This window comes from Aethina tumida, chromosome 3, assembly GCF_024364675.1.
Source record: "Aethina tumida isolate Nest 87 chromosome 3, icAetTumi1.1, whole genome shotgun sequence".
NCBI lineage: Eukaryota > Metazoa > Arthropoda > Insecta > Coleoptera > Nitidulidae > Aethina > Aethina tumida.
The window spans coordinates 31,724,464-31,743,014 of record NC_065437.1 but is presented as its reverse complement, the minus strand read 5'-3'; the positions used below and the strand labels follow the sequence as shown (position 1 = coordinate 31,743,014).

Genomic DNA, 18,551 nt, shown 5'->3' with positions numbered 1-18,551 from the left:
GCCCCGAATTTCACACAATACACAATTTCACGATTCAATTTAATCGGGCAGTGTGTTCCATCTAAACTAAAAAGATCTTTAATCACTTCCATCTGGAAGTTCTAGAAGCAATTGTAATTCCCCCTTTCGAAAATTTTTAAGTAGCTATTGATTCCACTAATACCCGTTACCAGTTCGATACTGTAGACTCAAAGTTATTTATCAAAGCGAAGTTATTTTCTCTATTGATTAGTCGAAAGTAGTTTGGCTGAGGGAAACGATGTGTGGGCTGATCCGAAATAGCAAAAGTTGCTCTAATCGTACCAACGTTATGTCGAGCGTCGAACAAAACAACTTAAAGAACGTGAATGCGAGTCATATGTCTCATATATAACTCATAATTTATAAAAGCAGATTTCTGTCCGGAACAGCCACTTGAATTATGCTCTCGGTGTGTCTTGCGACTTTGACCTAAATTGCTAGTAGCATATAAAATTTGTATATTGGGACTAGTACCTGGTGGAAAATTATGTTTTCGGTAGATTTATTTGGTTATGCATGTACTCAAACAATTTTAATTTCCTTTCCTCAAGTGGCCACTTATATTTATGCTTCCCTACCTCAGTCATAAGCAAATGTAATTAATTATGTTTTCTGTCTGTGTTAATTCAAAACTAACAATAAACCAAGCTCCGCAAATATTGTTATGGTTTGACCAAGAGTTCATAAGTTTATGTCAATTGTGTCATTGTTTAACCTCATTTTTTATCCAAATACAAAGACAAAAATATATTAATTCCGAATTTAATATGGCATTATGTAGTTTCTGTGAGTTCCAAAGTTTTTATGTCCGACAAACATGCAAAGTTAATCCGAACTTTTAGATTACAATAGCAAAGAATTTCATCTATATTGATCTCGATTCCGTTTCAATTTGGAAAATGTTTTCTTTCTTTAAATAAAACTTTAATTCGTGAAAGAAAGGTCCCAGTAAAAGCTATTCTCTACATTTTTACCTAACTAGGTTGAGGATTTATAGAGGTTGAAGTAATTGATATCAGTCCAATAAAATTCTTTTCAGCAAAGTTACTATGTATTTTTGTACAATTTTTCTGTTTATTGAAATTTTAAATTTATTTGAAGCTAAATTAACTGATTTTCATGGAAATTTAGTATTCAATTTTACAGGCAGACTTTTATAAATGAAATAATCAACATGCATTTAAAATTTTCATATTTTTTAAAAGTGTTACTGATTGAACAAACGTAAAAAACGCAATTAAAATTATTTCATGACATTTTATTGATTTTAATTTTTAGCTAAATGTAGTGCAGATACAAAAGTAATTAATTAAAAAATGATAAAGTGCGCATTATTGCCATTGCATGATGGTTATTAAAGTATGATTTTAAACCATTCAATTTAATTTATGTTAAATATCTTTGAAATCAATAATGGCTATTAACAATAGTGAACCTGGAATAAAATGAAGATACACAATTTAATTGAGATTTTAACTATCTACATGTTATTAAATATGAATATTTCCATTTTGTTTTATTTTATTTTGATTTTTAGTAAGATACAATCGAACTACCATAAGTCGAACTTCGATAATTAAAAGCAAATTGGTCAGTCTTTGATGACGCGAAGTTTAGACAGCTCAAGTATTTTTTCCGGAAAATCAGGGTTCGAGTCATCAAAGTTCCACTGTATTTTTGGTAATTTTCATGCAATCTACGAGCATATTTTTGGTAAAAATATAATGCTTGATAGATAGATATTGATAATATATTTGTTTGTTCAGTAAAAAAAGTATATAAATTATTGTTCCATTGATGTTGCGAACACTAAAAATAAAAATTTTATTCGTTCAATAAAATATATATAAAATAAAATAAATAATTCCAGAAGTTTTGTGTTGATAATCCACAAATTCTAAACATATGTATGTTAACAATTTTGTTAAATTAAAATTTTATTAAAATAAAATGTTACATTCAAAGAAAAAAATATTATTCATCTGCATGTTACAAATTCCAAAAAACTGTATATTAAAATTTCCCCTTTTGTGATATAAAAATTTAAATAAAAATTCGGGCTTGTGAAGATTATTTTTTTTATTTTTAACAAAATTACACAATTTTCCAATTAAGGCGTGCAAAAAGTATTAAATAATATATTTAAGACTCTGTGTATTATAGTATATTATGCAAATAAATTAATTTGAAATGCAACTGTACGGAATGATCCATACTAATAATATTTTGGTCAGTATTAAATTCACTAATTATTCCACATAAAATATGCCACTGTGCGAAACAGAGCCCGCATTAAATTACGAGAGACACTCCAGCGGTGCCTGTCGCAAGATAAACAATATAATTCAGCTTAGGTGCTAAGTGATAATCTATAGGGCTGTTAAACTGTTCATCGGAATTTGATGGTAAATTTACACATGAGCACAAAACGCGAGTTAATGAGGAGCAGTATCCGAACACTTTTAAATTAATTTCGCATATATCAAGTCTCAAGTTACTGCACAGCATTGATTTCATTCAATTTTGCTTCCATTTTGAATTACACGTAGAGCGGCTTCGAAAATACAATATTAACAGAGTTAATTGTTCTATTGTGTTTCGTATTGCTAATTAAATTGAAGCTTATTTGGGGTTTTATTTAATTATGGAATTAGAGTCAAACAAATTAAAAGGTATAATTATATTTATATATATTACAAGATTTAATTGTGTATCCATAATATGATACAAGATATTAATGCACCACATATTATTAACAAAATAAAAATCTTTTCAAAGTAAATTACAAAAATGCTTTATATCGAATATAGGGTAAACTATCGTCATTTAGTTTATACAGTCTCATTTTCGTAATAATTTTCATATTTTGTCAATATGCTACGCTAATCTCGAAATCTTGCTGACGTTAGGATGAATGCTATGGCCTAGTCAGCTTGCAGTCCAGATCTTAACCCAAAAGAACACATCTCAGGCATTATTGGGAGACGAACAGACCTTCCTAACTATCCGAACAACCGAATAAGGATGTGAAGCATCTTCTACTCGAAAATTGTGAGAATTTGGACCAAAATGAAATTCGGACCCAGATTTTGAATATGAATAGAAGATGTGAAGCTGTAGTTCGTAGTAGAGGTCGAAATACCCCATATTAAATTCAAATTTTTATTTTTTATAAATATCAAATTTTGTTAATTCTTAATTTTTTTAGAAAAATAATATTTTTTAAGATTTTTTGAAACAATTATATATAAAAACCTATTTTTAAATAAATACACAAAGTATGTATACGTTTATTTTTCCCGTTTTAAGAAAATATTAATAACAGTCAATTATTATGTGTGTGGTGCGTTAATTTTTTGGAACAGTCTATAATGGCAACCTTAATGCTGAGAGTTAGTTATTATAGTATAAGTATTTAGTTAGTATAGGTATTTTGGACATTCTTGAAGAAAATGTTGTGTCACACCCCATCGAACATACTTATGCTTAGGAAACTGTTACGGGACCAAACCGTCCAACAAAATTGGAATAAAGGTGAGAAAACCATTATTAAATAAAATTCATCATAACTAAGGTTTATTAATTTTATCATTTTTTAGGAATTTAATTATTCTAATGTTTTTTAGAATAATTCGAAAGGAAACAAATTTTCATGTAAAAATACAAATAGTTTATACCTTTCGATTTTCTATTTTCTGTAGAAATTAATAATTATCAATTTATATTGTTATGGTGTGTTAATTTTTTGGAGTAGCGTATAATAATAATTATTATTACATTTAATAATTATAAAAAAATATTACATTACAAAATATATCTTTACTTCGTTGTTTTTACCCGAACACTGATCAATGTTAGATTAAGATTAAGAGCCTCGCATCTAGACATGTTTGTACTCATCCTGATTATAAATTAATTCGACTTGGTTGTGCAAAAACCTCTTTAAGTATGTGGGATCTCAAGAAGTTTAATACAAACGGACCGACAAGAAACGGTAATCTGCGCCAGCAGCGGCGTCGGCCGTGTCTTAAATTAAATATTAACAAAAACCGGCTAATTATGAACGCTGTTGGTTAATTTCTAGAAAATGTTGGACTAAATTAAAAAGCGGCAAAGTTCTGTAGAATATTTAATGTTCTGTATAATTAATCAAAATAATTAATTTGTAACTATTAATTGTTGCACTTATTTAACCTATTTTATCTAAGATCAAAAAAACGTGTAAAATAATTTTTAATATTTCTAAATGTTAGTATAATTTAAATATTCCTCTCAACCAATGATATGCATATTTATGGATGAACTGATTTATTTCAATTACATATAAGACTGATACATTGGGTCACTTCATTTAACCAAGATTATGATAATAAATTAAAATTAATTAGCAAATTTTAGATAAATGTCACTTGAGCAACTTTTTAATCTCGTCCTTATTCATATTACCAAGAAATGTTATCCTAATTTATTAACTACCGTATCCCATTACCTTTATAACTTTAGAAACATCAAAAATTAATTTCCAGTTGGAATTATTTAATTTGAAAGTTGAAAAGTTTCGAAAACAATGTTTTAATTATTGCCTCGACTAATCTAATAATTTTTACGTCGGTAGAACAAATAAAAATAAAGTTTCGGGTAATTAGCCACCCTTTCAACTTAATCGCGCACTTTCGTCGGATGCATGTAAATTTATGTGATACACATAACTTTTACAGTGTGTCCATTACTTAAGCAAATACTAATTAGGGGCGAATATGAATTTAAAATTACTTTGCGAGACGAAAGAAAAGGGACGAAATAATACTGAGAGAGAAAAATTAGCGGATAACAAAGAATGATGATGTGCAAAACGCAGACAGACAATTCGGTATATAAACCGGCAGAAAAGTAAAGAGAACTTTGATGTAATTATAAAATGGCCCTCGGTCATAATGTTCCTATTTACAATGTAATTAAATGGAGCCTTTTGTGACATGTTGTTTTTGTATCACGGCATCACTTTTTGTTAAGTGACGAAATTTGACTATACCTAACATAAATAAAATGTATTTTTGTCGACCAAAAAAAATGGAAATGTAAACGATCTTCCCTTTTTGTTTTTTAACGGGCGTGTTTTGTATCTATTCTTTAACATATGTCGTTAAATTACTTTTATGAATATGCATTTTTACATTATAACGTTAATAATCAGATATGCAATGTTGTCAAAACGCTTCACAGAGATGGATTTCGATTATTTTAATGATCTCAGTCATTTCTTCCTAAATAAATTGATTGTCGCTAAATTACTTTTATGCATATGCATTTTTACATTATAACGTTAATAATCAGATATGTAATGTTGTCAAAACGCTTCACAGAGATGGATTTCGATTATTTTAATGATCTTAGTCATTTCTTCCTAAATAAATTGATCCAATTTGGACTAAAAAAAATATTTAAATTATCAGGTGTTGATATTCACGATTATAAGGTCAGTTTTTTGAATGTGTAATATATTAATATAATCTACAAAAATGTGAAATAAAACACCTACACATACATATAAATAAAATATATTTTTATTGAATAAGGTTCAAAATTGTGAATGATATTCTATTTTTGTTTTTTAATAGGTGTGTTTTGTGTCCATTCTTTAATATATGTCATCAAATTTCTCAGCATATTTATTATATATTGCATTAAATATGCATTTATACTTTATTACATATGTTGTAAAATAAAGTAAATAAAAATATAATCAAATTCAATATACATGTATTGTGTACAAAGAAAAAAAAGTCAAATACCGAAAAAATTGATAGGAAAATAAAAAATTTTGTGATTAATTTCAAGAAGGAAAGAAGGTCTCTCTTTTATTTTTAGTTTTTTGTTTTAACTACATTTAATGCAGAATCAGCTCGAGCAAAACACTGGAAAGGAAACGAATCCTAGTCGAAATCGAAGAAACAATGAGCATTGGGTAATAAGGTAATTCTAAAAGCAAATTGCGGGATGATCTTGAGCATTAGCCTTGGACGTGGATGTCTATAATAAAACAACTTGCCGTCATATCCGACAAAATTGGACACGCTGTGCTACGTGTGCAGAATTGAGTAAGGGTGGTTTGGCTGAGCGTTGCCGGGCCAAGTTCGGGATATCGAAAGCAGCAGCACGTTACAATAAACCTTGATATGTGTTCAATAAACCCAATAAATTAAACGCTAAACGAATAGCCGCAGACTTTTCTTATAGCTTAACTCACTTCATTGACACTTGGCGGCGGGATGTTAGGAGATGATTTATCAAATATGAATCGATGGATTAATATATTTTCCACGGTTTTCATTTCGCCAATTCCAATTTTTTATATCCGTAGAATACTTGCAAAACATAAGGATAAATTATTAATATTAATGATAAAAATAATAATTCTCTGAAATTCTATCAGACTTTTCTTTTATATTAATTATTCAAAAATCTTCAGTAAATTTAATCTTACAACTTTTAAGAATCCTTGATTAAATTAACCATTAAGTGTCTGGGATTCACAATAATCTTGTCTTATTATATCAATAAATTTTATATATTTTAATGGTTCTTGACCACAACTAGCAAATAAAACATGGCACTCTCCTAAAATCAGGAGATTAGTATATTCAAATTACTGTAATTAATGCAAGGCGGGAAAAGTACACGTAACTAACATTATTTTATCAAGGTACAAATGCACTAATTCTTTACAATTAGTGTAAAAGAGATTACAGTTATTTTTACCGACAGTTTATGCCTTTATACAAATTTTAATTAGTTTAATATTTCGTTAAATAACTTTTATATAAAAATATCATTTTATTCTTTACACAACAATATTGTTTAATAAAGAAACTTAATACTCCAATCCAATTGAACACATTACAGAAATCTATTTTATAAAATATGGTATAGACAGCCAATATGACACAGCTGAATTCAATTTCACAATAAACAATAGAATGGTATCCGGTAGTGAACTGATAATCTATGAGGTTCGTATGCCATTTTGTGAACAACAATAAAAGCGGCTAACAGTTCACATATTTCTCACAGTTGCTGAAATATTACATTTCTGGCACACATGAAAGGGCACAGGCATAAGTTACTTGTTTGAAAGTTTGTCGATTTTATAGGATTTGTTTTCTTCTCTGGTACGACACAAATTTATATAGCGTGCAGCAGACACAATTCATTTAATGCGTATGGTTAGTAATACATGCAAACAAACATTACATGTCTATGTTTGAATACAAGTAAATAACATGTTAATCAATTATTTAACACTTCTCAAAAACACGAAGGAATCGTAAAATAATTATTTTTTTTTTCTATCAAGTCTGTGATAAAATTAAATTAAAAATTGACGTCACGTATAAACTTGCAAAAGGTCAACTATATACTACTGCTACCGATAATAAATAAATAATACCGAACTATTAAGATACATACTTCAAAGTTATTATGCAGGAACAAGAGAATTTAATTTTTGCAGAACAATTTCAGATGGTTATAGGGTTTTACTTCCAGAACTTTGAACTACTAAAGTTTTGCTTTGTTAATCAATGTTAAAAGCTATTCAATATAAATTCTAAATCCATGTTACATCCAAAAATTAAGAATAGGTAAACCAAGAAGAGTTAGTTTCCTGGTTGATTTCAAAAGATTTACATGCTGTTAAATAATTAGATTTCCTTGTTTTAAATATGTTAATTTTGTGTGTACGTTGAAGTAAATTTACTTAAATTAAATATTCCTACAAATCAATTAAACTATTATAAATTAAACATAAAATGACAATGTAAAGCTATTTACATAAAATTTCAACTGATATATAACACACGAAAGCAATTATTTTATTTAGTAGCGTAAAATAATTTCTAGGTACAAATCATGCTTTTGGTGGCGTTTCTTGTTATAACAATAATAGTTATTTACCGGATTTTAATCAAACCACATCAGTATTGGAAAAATCGGGGGTGTAAACAGGGAAAACCGTTTTTAATATTTGGTGATATGTTCTACAAATGTATCAGACGACAAAGCTTTGCCGGATATGTGAAATACGTTTATGATATGGTGCCAAATACACGGTAAATGTAACAATGATTACTTAAAAATGTGTAAGCCGAATTCATTTTTGTTGATAATTTCAGTTTTCAATGTTTTATTCTCAGCACAGATTACAGTGTCATCTTTGGTCTATAGTCCAATTATTACTCGATTTGTATTAAAATGTTTTTGCATTCGATAGAAATATTTACATAAATTAATATAATTAAACGTATCTGTAGGTATTGAAAAAAAAGTTAATCTGCTGATCTAATCAATACACCGAGTCATCTTTTACTGAAACTTGTTTTTTAAGTGAGTTGCATAAATTATGCAAATGATACCATTAAACTGTAACATCTCTTCTAATGTCATTAATACGTTCACGCATAATTTATACAAAATTAATCAATGTGGTTTTCAGATATTCCGGTTTTTATCAATTCTTTACGCCAACGCTGGTAATCAAAGACGCAGAGTTGTTAAAACGCATCACAGTAAAGGATTTCGATTATTTTAATGATCACAGTCAGTTTGTTCCTGAATATATTGATTCCATTTGGACCAAAAACTTATTTATATTAAGAGGTATTTCATTTTATTAAACAAAAATATCCATCCGTAAATAAAATTTGAAATTCATTCATGAGTTTATTAAAAGTATAATATTAGTATAAAAAAATTGATATTAAATATATATTTGTTGAGAATTTACTAAAAACCATCAATTTGATATTTATTTTTAGGCTTTTACTTTCTTTATCAAATTTAATATGATATTAAGTAATTATTGTAACTTATCGTAGGTTTAAAATGGAAAGAAATGAGAAATACTTTAACTCCATGTTTCACAGGAAACAAAATGAAATATATATTTTCCTTGATATTAGAAACTTCGGAAAAAGTAATTAAAAACCTGGAAGCACAACATACTGATTTATTGGAAATCGAATTTAGAGATTTATATACAAGATTTACTAATGATGTTATTGCATCAACAGCATTTGGTATTAGAGTAGATTCTCTATCAGACAAGAATAACAAGTTTTATTCATTAGCAAATAAAGTAACTGATTTTAGTGGCGTAGATATAATTCTGAGATTTTTTGGATTTCTCACGATACCTAAATTGATGAAGGTATATTATTAATAATATAAAGAATGTATATAATGAAATGACTTTTTTTAGCTTTTTGGGTTTACAGTTTTTCCATCTTATGTATATTCGTTTTTCTCATCAATAATCTCAGACACTGTTGAAACAAGAAAGGCCAAGAACATAAAAAGACCTGACATGCTTCAACTTCTAATGGAAGCCCACAAGTTAGAGAACAGTGGTCAAAATATAAAGAAACCTTTAACTCATGAAGAAATGTTAGCTCAGGCTATTGTGTTCTATTTTGCAGGTTACGAACCTGTGTCTGCTCTTATGTGTTTTGTGTCTTATGAACTGGGAATTAATCCAAATATACAATCTAGATTGAGAGCTGAAATTCAAGAAGTATCAAATGAGTTAAACGGAGAAATTACTTATGATGCTCTGATGAATATGAAGTATCTGGACATGGTGATTTTGGAAAGCCTACGAAAATGGCCGACGGCGGTAGCAGTAGACAGAATGTGTACGAAATCATATACAATTCCTGCAGAAAGTCCACAGGAGAAAACATTGCACATTGAAAAAGGAACGATTATCTGGTTGCCAATTTACGCCCTTCATCACGATCCAGTAAACTTTCCGGATCCCAGTAAATTTGATCCGGAAAGGTTTAATAAGGAAAACATATCTAAAATTAAACCCTATACATATATGCCCTATGGATCTGGCCCGAGAAAATGTATAGGAGCCAGATTATCAATACTAGAAGTAAAATTGATAATATTTCAAATTTTAAAGCATTATCAGATTGTACCGATTAGCAAAACGGTAGTACCTTTAGTTTTATGTCGAAAGAGTTTTAATGCAACTGCCGAAGGAGGATTTTGGTTTGGTCTTAAACATTTATGAAAATGGTGTTCTTCAATTTCATTATGATATTCATAAACAATGATAATTACTCATATGAGTATATACTTTATTTATAATAAATAATTATCTATTAGTATTTTATATAAAAAATAAAGTGTATAAAAAATATATTATTTAATTGAAACACCCAGTCTATATTTAATATATCTGAAAAAAAAACATATATGTTGTTGTTTTCCATATAACATATATTTAATAACATAATTAGAAATTCATGATAATTATTGGCAATGAAATTTAATTTATAGGTTTAAAATTAATTTATATGGATAAAAAAATAATAATTAGACACTTATTATAACTATATTTATGCATTAGAAGTAAAAATATTATTTTTGAAACCGGTATTAAATTAAATAGTTTCTAATATATCGATCATCTATTAAATGTTAATAACCGTTTTAAATATTTTTGTAAAAACAAGACCACATTTCATTGCATCACATCTGACATTATAACGTCTTGGTAGTGGTAGACCGTACAATCAATTTGATCAGATGGGTGTCCTTCATGATAGTCAAGTGCCTATAAAAACGAAATTTTTTTAAACACTGATATCATAACCACTTCGATCTTCAAACTAACAAAATGAGAGCTTTCCTGGTAAGTATCCAAATTTTGCGGATCATTATTCTTTGATTATTTATAAAAATAATATACTACATGCAAATAGTATTTATATAATTACAAAATCAGTTTAAGTCTTTTATAATACATATTTTCTTTTTTTACAGTGCATAGCTCTACTTTTGGTAGCTGCTTCTGCCAAAGATGCAAAACCAGCTAAAGACTCCAAAAAGCGTAGTATCGACTTGCTGAACGGCGGTCTCTCATACTATTCTTCCGGTTTGGGAAGCTTCGGAAACGACTTGTCCTATGGACTTGGCAGTTTCCAATATGGAGGAGCATCTTCTTTCGGAAGTGGTCTTGAGTCTGGTCTAATTGAATCCTCTTCTCTTGGTGGTTCTTTAGGTGGAGCTTCTTTGGGCGCCAGCACTTTGGGTGCTGGTTCTTTGGGAATTTCTTCTTATGATGCTTCTTTGGGCTCCAGTTCTTTGGGTGGCTCGTTGGGTAGCTCAATCAGCGATATTTCTGTAAGTGGAGGATCCTTGGAGGGTGGTATTGTTGGTGGATCTTTGGGTGGTATCTCAGGAGCCGATTTGTCTGGAGGTACTATCATCAGTACATCCGTAGGGGGGCCAATTTTGGATGGTGCCTATCAAGCTCAGGCTGCCAAAATTGAAGGAAAAACCTTAGGAGTTGCTGTCAATAAGCAAGTCCTTAAGACTGTTCTCGAAACTGTTGCTCACCCAGTTCCACAACCCGTCCCAGTTCCAATAGTGAAAACTATCGCTGTAAACAGACCATACCCAGTCAAAGTGGAAAAGAATGTTGCTGTTCCTGTTAATGTCAAAGTACCTGTAGTTGTATCCAAACCCGTTCCAGTACATGTACCACAAGCTGTACCAGTACCAGTACAAGTCAGAGTGCCTGTTGAAGTATCCAGGCCATACCCAGTTAAAGTTGTTAAAACCGTCCCAGTCGCAGTTGAAAGACCAGTTCCTGTTCATGTACCCGAAATCGTTAAAGTACCAGTAGCTCAACCAGTTCCAGTAGGTGTAGCTCACCCAGTTGCTGTACCTGTGCCACAAACTTCAGTAGTGAAAGTTCCTGAAATCATCCCCGTAAAAAGCCACGTCAGAACTTTGACTGGTGTACCAACCAATTTGGGAGCCATTGGTCTTGGTTCCTTTACCATCGGTAATTCTTACGACAGCGGCATCAGCTCCTATAGTTCCGGACTTGGATTGGGATCATCCAGCATCGGTTATGGTTCTGGACTTGGATTGGGATCATCTAGCATCGGTTACAGTTCTGGTCTTGGATTAGGATCATCCAGCATCGGTTACAGTTCTGGCCTTGGATTAGGATCATCCAGCATCGGTTATGGTTCTGGACTTGGATTGGGATCTTTCAGCACCGGTTCTGGACTATCCAACCTTGGCATCGGTTCCGGATTTGGTTCTTCCAGCATTGGCTCTGGTCTCGCCACTGAAGTTAGCTCCGGACTTGGATCATCTGGTTTTGTAACAGGTTTGGGATCAGGTCTGTCTTCAGGCATTGGATCTAGTTACTCCACTAGTATTGGATCTGGACTCTCTGGATTTGGATCCGGCCTTTCTGGGCACGGAACTGGATATAAAATTACCCGTTACACAACCAATCATTTATAATTTAATTATGAATAAAATAAAATAAATATTTGGAAATAATAGATAAATAAAACTAATTTATAATTTATTTTTGATGTATTTTTATTACACCAATCCTAAACCAAACAATTGTAAAGGTTTTTTAGAAACAGAAAATATCACACAATTAATAAAGAAGGTTATTTAAAATGAAATATTATATCAGAGGTATGAAACCGCTCTATTAGGATGTACACATAAACGTATATTTTATGAAAGTGAGAAAAAATATTTTATTCAAAATAATTTCCATCGATAGCAATACAACTCCTCATCCATCTGGTAATTTGTGAATCCCTCGCCAATTTTTTTTTTCTATTTCGAGGGAAACCGGCTCAACGACTGGTTTTTCGACATTTTCATAGTCGGTAAAGCGTTGCTCAGCCAATGCGTGTCCTATCGAAGCAAACATATGATAATCAGATGGAGCCAAGTCTGGTGAAGCCGCATAAGAAAAAATATCCCAACCAAATATTTCAATTATTTTTTTTATTTTCTAAATTTATAAATTTAAAAAAAAAAATATTTTTTTATTTAAATGGTAAATAATAATTTTCTTTTCTTTTTTTTAATTTTCTAAGATTAATATTTTAAATTTTATATATTTAAATTAAAAAAATTTAATTTTTTATTGCAATTTATTTTTTTAAATTTTCTAAGTATATGTTAAATTTAATATATTAAACTAGAAATTTTAATTTATTAAATTTAATTGTTTATTATAATTTTTTATTGTAATATTTCACGTCTTATAATTAAAATGTCATTAGTTTTATTTAATTTAATTGTTTATTTTTTTATTATTAATATTTCAGATTTTAATATTTTTTTAAGATTAATTGTTTAATTTGAACTAGAAAATAAATTTAATTGTTTATTTTAATTTAATAAATTTATTTTTAATTTTTAAACTTAATATTTTAAATTTTAGAAATTTAAAATAACTATTTCTTTTTTTTACCTAACTTAACGAACGTGGATAATATTTTACCAAAATGTAATTGACGATTGAGAATATTTATATATATTTATTTTATATGATAATAATTTATTATTATTTATCACTTTACTATAACCTTAAAATTTTTAATAACATTTATTTACTTAACACTATAGATATAAACGTAGTTTTAAAGGATATTATAAAAATAGTTATATTTATTATTAAATATATATTATATCTCTTTAACATAATTTATTATTCGTCAATCCATATCAGATAAGATAATTATGTTATCTCAAATCAGAAAAATGTTAAAAAATGCAAATTTTCGTTGCATAATTAATTACAATAAAATTGTAATACACGTCATCTGAATGCGAAAAGTCGTTTGAATATAAATAATCTTGATTTTTGATAGTTCTAATTATACAAATGGCCTAATGGATTTGTGACTAATTTCGAAAACAAAATCATATATAAGGCCAAGGTTAACAAAAATAGAAATATGATACACGTCATTTAAATTATTCGAGCAAATTTCGTTTTCTCTAAAAATGTAAGTGCATATGCCATATGAGTTCAAAGTTTTTTAAAACCAACTAATATAATTAATTAATCAGTTACTTATTCTGTGATGACATTACAACAAAAAATAATTCTGAAATAATTTCAGTAAGCTTTAAATAATTTTTTCTAATAATTCTTGGTATAATAATTTTTGGTATAACTATAATAGTAAAATAATTAAAAAATAACAAATTAATAAATATAATTGTTATATTATGGTAATTATATAAAATTACGGACTAATAACTAAATAACATTCGCACGGTCATTAATTCACTAAAATGTTATCGTCCTTGCGTCTTTCTGATCATTTATAACTAGATCATTAATATTAATATATTGGAACTAAACAAATAAGTGTCCCCAATAAAGGATTTCGGATCTTCAAATGTCACGCTGAGTAAGTTGTATCATCAACAAAACTGGATTTGAAAATCGTGTCCTTTACAAGAATCTCTCTATAAAAGAAATTTTTTTGCTAGCAGGTCCATTCACATTCGTGATTCTCGCAGAGAAACAATATGAGAGCTTTATTGGTAAGTATAAACGTATTTGACTATAAAATATTTTATAGCACGTCATTACTATACCCGTTCATTTTAGTGCACCACTCTCTTGGTATTAGTGGCTTTCGCTGCCGCTAAGGATAAGACCCAGCCCAAGAAGCGCACTATCTTTGCAGATGACTTAAGTCTCGGCGGAAGTTATTCCGATTTAGGCTTGGGCAGCAGCTATACTTCTTACAGCTCCGGTTCTCTCGGATCCCTCGGCTCTTTCGGAGCTCTTGACAGTCTTGGCTATTCAGGTTTGGGAAGTTTCGGCTCTTACAGCATAGGTGATGCTGGTCTTGCCGGTATTGGAAGCTTTGGCATCGCTGATGCAGGTCTCATTTCCGGAGGTGCTGGATTAATCTCTTCTGGATATTCTTCTGGACTTTCTTCTGGACTCTCGACCGGCATTTCTACTGGATATTCTAGCGGTTTTGATATTGCTTCCGGACTCTCTGGCGGCATTGTCGATGGAGGTACCAGCACACAAGTTAGGAAACTTGTTCAACACGTAAACGTCCCAGTACGTACCCCCTACCCAGTCTCCATCACCAAGGCTGTGCAAGTAGCTCAACCCTATCCAGTGGAAGTAACCAGAACAGTGCCAGTTGTAACCAAAACCAGTGTACCAATCACCGTCCCACGTCCATACGCCGTTAAGGTATCTCACCCAGTGCCAGTACCTGTTAGCGTAGCCCACCCAGTGGAAGTACCAAAGCCATACCCGGTAGTCGAAACCAGAAGGGTCGCTGTCCCAGTAGACAAACCAGTCATTGTCCGTGTGCCACACACGGTTCATGTACCAGTCCCACAACCTTATGCCGTCAAAGTGCCCACCCCAGTAGCCGTATCCGTCCCACAACAAATAGCCGTCAAGGTCCCACAGGTCGTACACTCTGGTACCACATACTCTCATTCTACATTCCCAGTCCACTCTAGCATTGGTATTTCTGGAATCTCTTCTGGCATTTCTGGAATCTCTGGAATCTCCGGTGGTATTTCTGGCATTGAAACTATTGGATCAGGCATTTCTGGTATTGCCGGACTATCCGACTTCAGTTCTGACTCCGTAAGTGTAGAGTCCATTGCTGACGATAGTTTGTCCTATGGAACCACCAGATTCTTGCGCAGCGCTAAGAACTCCCCTAAAGCCGACAAGAAGAACTAAGTAAATAATTGTTAATAGTGAAATTTATTTTGAATGAACAAATAAACGTGACTTAATTTATTATATGGATTTGTTTTATTTTAAATTTAATGTGTAAGTTTGTTTTCTACAATTCAAATATGCATATATATTTTTGCAGTACATTTTAATGTGTGGTCACACCCAGTATGTACTCACAATTGGCGACAGTTATTGTTCATTTGTTTACATTTAATATACTTGTCAGGGATATATACAAAGTGAATTAATTTTGTGAGTACACAGAAAAGTAGGACATTTGCAAAAGTTGCGTGACACACGCGCAAAGTTTTAAGCTTCATTCAGACCCAGGGGCATTTCGTTATTAATGTTCGCCGAATGTGGATACAAATTAACTTAATTAATTACGCCCAGTGTAATTTCGTTAAAATAACATTTTTCTAACACGAAATATGATTGAAGCCGGTCGGGGACATTTATCGCAATATTCTAATTAACTTATTTACCACGCGAAATCATAAAATTCAATGCGTGTCACTGACCAATTGGCTATCAGGAAATCTTTTAATCCAGTACTTGTTGTAAATCATAATTTTACTCAAAAGTAGAAAATTTAATAATGGGGTACTTCTTCATAGCAATTAAGATAATGTTTTATGGTTAGCACTTATTTTCTACAAATATTAATAATAGTAAAATTTTTAAATGAAGTATATTTATCATAAATAATACTATTTAAATGATTTTCAGTTGGTTATTCGTCCTGCTGCATAATATAAATAACACTCCTAATTTCGACATGGGTTTACCACAAATGCAAATGTCAACAATTTATTTTATTATGTTAATACGAGCAATGGCCCTAATCTGGGATAAACATAAATTTTATACCATGTAATTATATTTAAATATTGTTATGTCCCCAGATTTATGAATTAAAGTATAATGAAGAGAATTTAGCGAACTTTCTCCAGTGCCTATTTATCACGTGCTTTTTGTGACTGTAATCCCTGAATAGGAGTGAAAAGTTTATATAATAATGGGATTAAAATACGAGTCACTTCGTTGTTTGAATTTCTGATAATATATAATAATTTTAATCGAATGAAACATTATTTATCGATCTTAATTTGGCGACACGTGCTTTCAACAGCATAATTCAAAAAAAATAATATAAAATATTATTCCACGTCAAATATAAAACGCTGTTTTTATTGGAGAACCACACCTGGATCTGATCCAATCTAAAATGTCACACAATCTAATTTACTATTTGGCGGATAACACCTTTACCTCGTCTACAAATTTAAAACCATGCAATGTTAAACTATTCACCTATAGTATTTACCAAAACTTATCTCAATATTTTTTTTTGATTTGCGAAAATCCGACGGTATGGGACATAAAGAATATGTTTTATCAAGAAGTGTCTTGTGTCTGTTGTTCGGGTGCTACGTACGTGAAAACAAGTCGCTTAAGAATACCCTCATGTTCCTTGACACACATACCGAAACAATGTAAGAATATTCGAGTCGAGTGGCTGGCTGCATCCCACGAGCATCCGTCCCAACTCGACGAATTATGTTTTAGCGTTCGTGAAATGGCTACCAACTATTTGTTTAGGCCCGACGACAACACACGCTTTGTTGGAAATCCACTCTATGATATTTGTCGCTGTTCTCCACGTAATTGATGTTGATGTCTTGCCAGGCATTAATGCAATAAATTATGGATATGGATAAATTTATATTACTATTCTATTTACATTTTAGCTTTAAGAAATTGTTGTGAATGTGATAAAATTTTTACTTATTGAAAATACTTGCCTAAACGTAAAGTAGAATAAATATTATTATTTGTGTTCAATATCCAATAATCCGAAAGGCAACTAAAACTAATACACAATATTTGATCTCAGGCGAGAATCGAACGTTTCTTTCCAAGTGCAATAACAAAGTTTCCCCAACCAATAACTCTTTTAAATTTCGTGGTGTTTAAAAAGTTTTAAAAGAAATTGAACAAACGGTTACCGCTGCAGACCATTATATTACAAATCCTGAGTAAGGTGGTGAAACATTGCAACAAATTAATTTATTTTTCAATTTGTCGAATCATGGTTTAAGTCTAATCATTACAAACGACGCATTTCGGGTAAATTACTCCCAACGAATATCGAATGTTAGATTTGCTTCGGCTAAAATTTAATCGACTGGCTAATGTGATTTTTAATTTGATGTGTCAGTTAAATCAATTTCTGCTTGGTGTGCGAATTGAAAATTAAAATGTAGATTTTAATGGAAGCGAAAGACGACTTAGTGACTAAATCAATAAACGAAATAAATTGAACTTACAACATAGTAAACACACGTATTCAAAGACAGTCTTAAATAGAGTTATGTATGATTAAACATTTTAAACTAAACTAAACTAAGTTGCACTTCCATAGTGATTTAGATTTCTTGATTCACCTTGGCATTGATCTAATAAGGTGGTCTATTTCATCCCGAGGTACTCTCTCCTGTTGTACCAAAATGTTAACACTACAAAGTAACCTTTAGGGTTTCGCAATTTCCAGAGGAGGTGTAAACTGGGGACGGTAAGAACAAGGTCCAATAGACCTTAAACTAAGGTAAATATTTTACATGGTAATAATCCTTTTTCGTTCCTTACACTGATTGGCAATTATACGAGTGGCCACAAAAACAATATCGTAAATCTAAAGTTGTAAGGACGTGGTCTGGATGTCTTCTTGTACCTTTAGCATGTTCACGACCTGCTTCAGACCTCCGTTTGGGACAGTGTGTCGACTCCGGTTTAACTGATTGGCAATTTGCACAAACGAAAGCCCTTGCTCTTTTAAACCCCTAATTTGCCCTTTATCAAATTTATTTAGATGACTAACGTTATTTAATATGAATGAAAGAATTGAAAAAAGATTTGTACTCTTCAACGAATGCCCAGAATTTAAATGATTTTT

General features: G+C 30.7%; 3 protein-coding genes across 3 annotated transcripts; all 3 read left to right on the top strand.

The window, feature by feature from the left end:
• The first annotated feature begins 7,951 nt into the window (after nt 1-7,951).
• LOC109596212 (cytochrome P450 9e2-like) lies at nt 7,952-10,206 on the top strand. Its single transcript, XM_020011708.2, has 4 exons — nt 7,952-8,129; nt 8,513-8,676; nt 8,895-9,226; nt 9,278-10,206. Exons 1-4 carry the CDS (start codon nt 8,053-8,055, stop codon nt 10,094-10,096), a joined length of 1,392 nt encoding a protein of 463 aa, XP_019867267.1. The 5' UTR covers nt 7,952-8,052; the 3' UTR covers nt 10,097-10,206.
• Nucleotides 10,207-10,592: 386 nt separating this feature from the next.
• LOC126265020 (uncharacterized) lies at nt 10,593-12,418 on the top strand. The gene is made up of 2 exons (XM_049965180.1): nt 10,593-10,720; nt 10,852-12,418. The coding sequence occupies exons 1-2, from the start codon at nt 10,706-10,708 to the stop codon at nt 12,349-12,351; spliced, it is 1,515 nt and encodes a 504-aa protein (XP_049821137.1). The 5' UTR covers nt 10,593-10,705; the 3' UTR covers nt 12,352-12,418.
• Nucleotides 12,419-14,400: 1,982 nt separating this feature from the next.
• Nucleotides 14,401-15,658, top strand: LOC109596208 (mucin-4). Its single transcript, XM_049964666.1, has 2 exons — nt 14,401-14,415; nt 14,483-15,658. The coding sequence occupies exons 1-2, from the start codon at nt 14,401-14,403 to the stop codon at nt 15,593-15,595; spliced, it is 1,128 nt and encodes a 375-aa protein (XP_049820623.1). The 3' UTR covers nt 15,596-15,658.
• Nucleotides 15,659-18,551: the final 2,893 nt, after the last annotated feature.